General features: G+C 29.9%; 1 protein-coding gene across 1 annotated transcript; it reads right to left on the reverse strand.

The window, feature by feature from the left end:
• Nucleotides 1-2413: 2413 nt before the first annotated feature.
• On the reverse strand, nucleotides 2414-3342 carry LOC125859695 (21 kDa protein-like). Its single transcript, XM_049539495.1, has one exon. The coding sequence runs from the start codon at nucleotides 3201-3203 to the stop codon at nucleotides 2592-2594; it is 612 nt and encodes a 203-aa protein (XP_049395452.1). The 5' UTR covers nucleotides 3204-3342; the 3' UTR covers nucleotides 2414-2591.
• Between the last annotated feature and the right edge of the window lie 4616 nt (nucleotides 3343-7958).

The raw sequence follows: 7958 nt of genomic DNA on the forward strand, positions 1-7958 counted from the left end.
AGGCCAAAAAGGGGTAGAAAATTATTTATAAAATAAGTTCGGGGAGAGTAATAGGACCTTAGTATAGTATAAGTGTGTCTCTGAGATTTCGGGCATAGGTTGGGGGGTACTTACGCATTTTCCCCCAAAAATAAAACTAATAAACTAGTATATATTTGCTTATACACGTAATTTTCTCCTTAATTTATTACTCTTTTTTTTTGCTTGATATAGAGTTAAGAAAATTTAAAAAAATTGAATGTTGTGAATTTGAATTTAAAATATATGAATATATCAAAATGTCTTTTAATTTTATGGTTTAGAACTTTTTATGTGAAAAGTTAAAATTATAAAATTGTCAAAAGAATAAGAAATATTCTTTTTAAATGAACTAACAAGAATATTAAAGCAAATAAATTAAAATGAAAGGAATCTAAGTTATAATAAATAGAAATTGAAGACAATTAAAAAGTATTTGCAAAGCTTTAGCAAAAACACAAATTTTACCCTTAAAACAGTACTCCCTCAGTTCTAATTTTGATATTTTCTTTTATTTTTTTATGATATTTTTTAAATTTCAATATTTTACCTGGCATGTTTAAGATTATAAAAATTAATTTATTCTAATTTAAAATAACATGATTTAAAAACCCTTCGTGTTTACTTAAATTTCATCCCTAGTCGCACTAAAATATTTACATTTAGTTAGGGATTAATTATACTCCATTAATTTATTTCTATTTGTCATTGTTTGATTTGACACATTCATTAATTGATGTGTACTATTAACTTTTGGAGAATAATATTAGTGTTGAGGGTAAAATATAAATATTAAAAATGACGAAAAAATTTATGATTAATGAGGTATGCCATTGTAATAGTTGTATGAGGGATTTTTTTAATAGAAAAAAGTACATTTTGTAGGTCTCATGTCTTTTCAATCTCTCCCTTTCTCTTCTCACTCCTCCAGCCACCTTCTATTTACCCCACTCTTTAATATGAAGTACTTGATATTATTATTTTTTAATTTAGTATATTTTATTACATAAATTTAAAATAATACAATAACAAGATCAAAGAAAAAAGTAGTACTATATTAAAATTAGCATTTCATTATTTCTTAAAATTAATATTTATTTTCCTTACCTTTTTTTATAGTTCATATTACTCATTTGTCAAAAATCAAATAGAGATAAATATATTGATACTAATTTAAATTTGAAGTCAAATAATTACGTACTTAAAAAAGTTAAATTAAGATGCATGCACTTAACCTTATAAAAAATTAATTGTTTTAGTTTTAGGATAAACATAAATAGTTATTTAAATTACATTAATAAAAAAAATTCCATTTTACTCTCTCCATCATTTTATTCGATTATTTTTTCTTGAAATTCAAGCTATAAGATGTATTTTTTTTCATATGCAAACATGATAAGAATTGCAACTTATAGTATTTTTGGTTGAATTGCAACTTAGTGGGAAGGATTATTTATGAACAAACATTATAAGTTGTAGTTCTTATGTTAATATAAAAAAATAAAAATATATTTAAAAATATTAATTAAATTTCACATTGCTTGATTTCAAGAATAAAAAGATATCATATAAATTGACGGAAGAGTATGTATATATTTAAGTGTTTATGAAAATTTTTGATTCTGGGTTACATTAAGATAGTACAAAAACTTATGTAATTATTTGTCAAAATTATTGATGCTCTTTCCATTATATTTTCTTGTGAATATTTGATGAATTTAAGTTTATATGAAATTATTGAAAGAGAAAAAAATAATAATTTATACTCCTTTCGTTTTTCGTATTAGTTATTTTATTTTTTACTGATTCTTTATGAAATTATAAATAAAAAAGATACTTTATTAATTTACTCCTTAAGAATTATTTTTGCAATTTTACAAATTTTGTTTATATTTTTAAGAATAATTAATTATTAGTTTAATGATAATAAAAATAAAAATAAAAATATAATTTAATTTGTTAATTAACAAATAATTTTTAATAATTATTTTTAGTAATGTAAATAATCAATACATGAAAGAAAAATAATATCAAATGTTAAAAGTGCGATGAATTAGACTAAATTTCACATTTTTATAAATAAAATTATTTTTTAAAAAAAAGATGTTGAAAAATTGAAGATTTCAATCAAAGAGAAAAAGTTAAAAAGGAAGAGAGAGAAATGAATTTTGCCCATTTTTCTGAAAATGGAATCCAATAATTTACTTGGCAAATTCTAATAAGAGCGTCATACAACTTGTGTCTGCCACATCATTTCTATCCCTTATCCATTATAATTTTTTTTTTAAAATAACAACTAAAAATGAAAAATTATTTTAGAAATAAGCAAAATATAGGGAGGATTACTACCAAGTACACTTGATGCACCGTGTATTTAGTAAATTGAAGTAGTTACTTTTCAACAAATGCATATGGAACATTTTCATTTAAGAAATTGATCACAAACAAACATCTTATCTAGTACATTACAGCAATCAACTAAGCATGAATTAACTACACTTTTTTCTAAATGAAGATTAATTAACAACATACATGCATATATATACTTAATTGTCGTTTTAATTAATTATACTTTAGCCGTGAAGGGCAGCAAGACTGTTGATTAAAGCCAAAGCATTGCTCGTCATATGTGCAACTTCAAGTATCTTTTCCCTTACTACTGTCTTAACTTTCCCGTTCATCACTTTTCCGGTGAACCCCTCGGTACACGTGTCCTCGTCGGTCAAGGCGGCGCTCACCCATGTTTGAATATCATTCCTTTTCAGATCAAAATCTTTTCCTCTCAATTCCTTCATTTCCCCTAAAGATTTTTTAATTCCACTAACTGCGTCACTTAATTCCTCCACACAGTCACGCATGGCGCCTACCTCTCTAGGCGCCATGCCTTGACTGTGTGCCAATTTCAACATCATAGCGGATGTTGATTGGGCTGTTTCGAGGCTAACGGTGAGGGATTCATGAGCTAGAAGTTGTGGAGAAACTCCAATAGCATTTGAACGGCCTGATAATGAACTGAAACAGAGATTTGGATAAGTTGTTGACTTACAAGATGTTCGTATAAATTCTGTATTTGTTTCTCCCGCAGCTGGTCTTGCAGACTCTATAAATGAACAAGTGATCAAGGCAATTAAAATTAGACAGTAAACAATTTGGAAATGGCAACGGTTATTACAAAAACCTTCCATCTCTCTGTTTCTCTAAACTGTTTTGTTTCTCTCAATAGTATATATAACTAAAAGCTAGTTGAGTGTGATGAAAATGAGAATGCAGAGTTCTGCATTTATAGGGAAAAAATGCACAAGTGGGGTGGGGAAAGGGGATGAGCTTGCACGGTACCAATTAAATGTACACCAGAACAAGTTTTATTTTTGTATCACAGTAGAAAGGCATAAACAATGGTAAATTAATCAATTGTAAAGTATTCACTTTATTTGAAACTTTTTAAGTTTGGAGTTGTGTTTGATCATAAATTTTGCAAAAAACATTTAAATTTGAATGAATTTTTTTCTAAATATGGTTTATAGTTTATACCCCTCATTTTTAAAAACTAGCAAACTGATCCAACTTGACTAATTTATCTGAAACATACAATCAAATATGCTTCAAATCTCAAAAAGAAAATAGCCATGTAATATCCTACATACATCTACGATGTACTATATTACAAATATATTTTCACTATAATTGCAATTTTTGAAGTTAAAGTTGTGTTTGGTTATATAGTTTTTGCAAATAACATTTGATATTTCAAATGTACTTTTCAAAAAAACTTGAAAAGTAATTTAAATGATTAGGTTGTTTTTATAATAATAACAAATTCAGGAATTTTGTAAAAGAAAAATATAGTAAGATTGAAAAAAAAGTCTTGGTGTAACGACCTGTTCTCGTCGTTATAGAAAAGTCAACGGGAAAAAAATTTGGGCTGGAAAACTTTTTCGTAGTATCTTGAGATTTTCTAACATATATAGTCCAGATTTGGACGAAATCGAAGTCATTAAAGTCTAGGGAAATCTGGTAGCAATTGGGTGATCTAATTATGAATTTGATCACATGAGTAGATAGATAAGTCGTTAAGGAACTCGTACGACTTTACGGAATTGAATTCGGGCTAGTAGAACTCCCGAAATTGATCTTAGCGTGAACGGGTAGTTTCTGAGTGTCGTTGGTTGGAGGTGTGTTGTGAAATGGGGTCTTGGAATTATTAATTTTGCTCACTGTTTCCGTGCAAGCCCGTGAGGCGAGATTTCTACCGCCAGGGCGCGGTCGTTGTAGCGGGGTGGGTGCCACCATGGCGGGGCATACGCGACTTAAAGTCAGAAATAAACCCCAAAAATATTTTATTCTGTATTTTTTGAACTTGAAAGCTAAGGAACGAACCAAGGGCTTTTCTTAATAGTTTTCCACCATTCTTGAGGCTAAAGGTAAGATTTAACTCCCCGAATCCATTTTTCGATTCGTAGAACGTAATCTAATGGGTACTTATAGATGGGGGAGGGTTTTGATCTGGGATTTATGATGGAAACAATCCTAATTTGAATATGGGGATCATGGGTATGATCTAGGGTTGATAGAATTATTAGTAATTCGGGTAATTAGTGATTGTTTATTGATTTTCGTGTTATTATGATTGTTTGTAGACCAAGAACAAGCGGAACGAATTCGAAAAGGGAAGAACCAAGTTTCTTAGAGGTTTCAAGCTTGTTTCGCGGTAGGTGATGGTTGTGATTCTATGATTATGTGATGCATATTTGTTCTTGCTTTATTATAATATATGTATGTATGCGAATGTTGCATTATCGATCATATTAATTGTAAATGAGGATATATGAATGATGAATGCCATGAATTCATGACTTGCTTGTATGATTGTCAGAATATACTTGTGATTGTGATTGTGGCTTGTTGAATAGATCGGGTGTTGCATTCCGACACACTAACTTAGATCGGNCCATTTTTCGATTCGTAGAACGTAATCTAATGGGTACTTATAGATGGGGGAGGGTTTTGATCTGGGATTTATGATGGAAACAATCCTAATTTGAATATGGGGATCATGGGTATGATCTAGGGTTGATAGAATTATTAGTAATTCAGGTAATTAGTGATTGTTTATTGATTTTCGTGTTATTATGATTGTTTGTAGACCAAGAACAAGCGGAACGAATCCGAAAAGGGAAGAACCAAGTTTCTTAGGGGTTTCAAGCTTGTTTTGCAGTAGGTGATGGTTGTGATTCTATGATTGTGTGATGCATGTTTGCTCTTGCTTCATTATAATATATGTATGTATGTGAATGTTGCATTATCGATCACATTAATTGTAAATGAGGATATATGAATGATAAATGTCATGAATTCATGACTTGCTTGTATGATTGTGAGAATATACTTGTGATTGTGATTGTGGCCTGTTAAATGGATCGGGTGTTGCGTTCCGACACACTAACTTGGATCGGTTGCCACGTTCTGGCATAATTATGGGATTAGTTGCCACATTCCGGCAGAAACATTGGATCAGATACCACGTTCCGATATGCTAACCGTTTGGGTTTGGATTCTATGAGAGGACCAATGACTTGATATAACTGTGATATTTGAGAATTGTGAAATTGTTCGTTGTTCGTAAACGTTGATGATATTGTATATGTTCGGTGTATGCATGTTATTGTATTGTTGTAATGGCTTATGTATGTTGCACTTAGTAGGATAACCGCGTGATCCTACCAGTACACTGTGGTTGTGTACTGATACTGCATTTGCTCTTTCTTTGTTGAGTACAGGGCATCTTAAAGCGGCTATTGACAGACCTCGCTTAGAAGATCAGTGATCGTTCGAATTCAAGGGTGAGCTAGTTCTATCGGGCTACCATGAGTTCTCTTTCTGTCTATGTCCACATTTCGGACTTAGACTTTCTAGTTAGTTATTAGTACATTAGTTTGGGGTTGTAACCCTTCTTGTTAGACTTATGGATCTTGTTAGATGTTTTGGTACATTGACTTTCAGGTTCTAAGCGTATTTCTTTCACATTTGTTTAGTTGTTAGACTTTTGTTTGGAGTTTATGGGAACTCCTATCTTTTCCTTAGCATTTAAATCTGTTTTCGTATACTTAAATGCCTTAGTTTTTTGGTTCTTCGGTTAGCTAATTAGTATAAATGGTTCTCCCATCGGAGGATTAGTGTGGGTGCCAATCACGATGGTCTGGGTCGTGACAAAGTTGGTATCAGAGCGTAGGTTCGCTGATCTCAATGTACCAAAACGAGTCTAGTAAAGTCTTGCGGAATGGGTACAGAGACGTCTGTACTTTTCTTCGAGAGGCTATAGGACTTTAGGAAATCTCTCTACTTTCTTTTGTCTTCGTTCGTGCTATAACTTGATTCCAATTGGTATCTGGCGATTCAAATTGGTATATCCCTAATTTCTAAAAACTAGCAAAATTATCCAACTTGACTAATTTATCTGAAACATACAATCAAATATGCTCTAAATCTCAAAAAGAAAATAGTTACATAATGTCATAAATTAGATCTTACTATAGTTGCATTTTTAAAGTTGAAGTTGTGTTTGATTATATAGTTTTGGCAAATAATATTAGATATTTTGAATGTACTTTTCAAAAAAACTTAGAAATGTAATTTAAATTATTAGGTTGTTTTTATAATAATAACAAATTCAGGAAATTTGTAAAAGAAAAATATAGTAAAATTAAAAACAAAGTTTTGGGTATTTTCAAATTTTAAATTTAACTTCCAACTAATATATTTGAAACTTTATGGCTCCACACCGAATTTTAAATAAAGTAAAGATAATAATAAAAACATAAAAAGGTGAATTATTCTTATGATCAAATCAATCCCAAAAGCCAAAACTTTATGGCCCAGAAACTTGTTTATAAAATATAGATAATGTCATTTTTTTTGTTTTTAAGAAACTTATTATATTAAAACAAAAACAAAAAAAAACCTCAAAAAGCTTTACTAGTAAATTTGGAAAAACTAAAAACCATCTTCCTTTGATTCCAAACACACCGTGGTGATTACTATTTTAAAAATAGGAAAACGACGTGCATTGCCCACATTTGAGCCATAAAGGAGAACAAGTGATTCATGTATTTTGAGTGAGCAAAAATAAAAAGCTTAATCCTCGAGGTTAATCATATTTTATCCATATTTCTATGAATTAAAGTTCAAATTTTATCTATTTAAAATATTAAGACTTATTCACGTGATGTTTAGACTTTTACCTAAATAACAAAACATGCTTAATCATATTTCCCCCATACGTGGTAGGGTCTGAAGCATTGGTCCACTCCTTAATTTGCATGAATCATGATGTTGTTGGTAGTCAAAAAAGTTCAACTGAATAAATTATTCAATATATATATTTATATGTATTAGCAGCCAATGCTTACACGTTATTATATATTTATATATTAATTAGGATTAATTAGGATATACAAACGTTTTCGCCGACTAAATATGTGTTTATAATACTAAAAAAGAATAGATCGAGTTTGTTCCAATAGTCTTTTTCTAAATGGCAAAATTGTGTACGTAATACATATGGAGACATGTATGTGTATCTACTTGGATGTGATTTGATGGTATTAAATATAAGATTTAAACTTTGATAATGATATTTTGTTGCTCATAGAGAGGATGGGTTCTGGATATTAATATACGTATTGATTACTTTTATAGCACAACGTATTTCTAATGGAGACCAATGAAATATCCAAAGGCCACTTTTCTTATATCTATTTTAAATAATTAGTTGTGTAAAATATCTAAACACTAAATTGTATTCGAAACAAAATATCATAAACTTAAAGTGGTGTGCATCAACAAAGAAATCACGGATCAAACATGAGCCTCAACGCATGTGATGTGCATATAATAAGGAGGCCCCATTATCAATAATGAAAAAACATATATATTATCAGGGG

This window comes from Solanum stenotomum, chromosome 3 (assembly GCF_019186545.1).
Source record: "Solanum stenotomum isolate F172 chromosome 3, ASM1918654v1, whole genome shotgun sequence".
NCBI classification, from domain to species: Eukaryota; Viridiplantae; Streptophyta; class Magnoliopsida; order Solanales; family Solanaceae; genus Solanum; species Solanum stenotomum.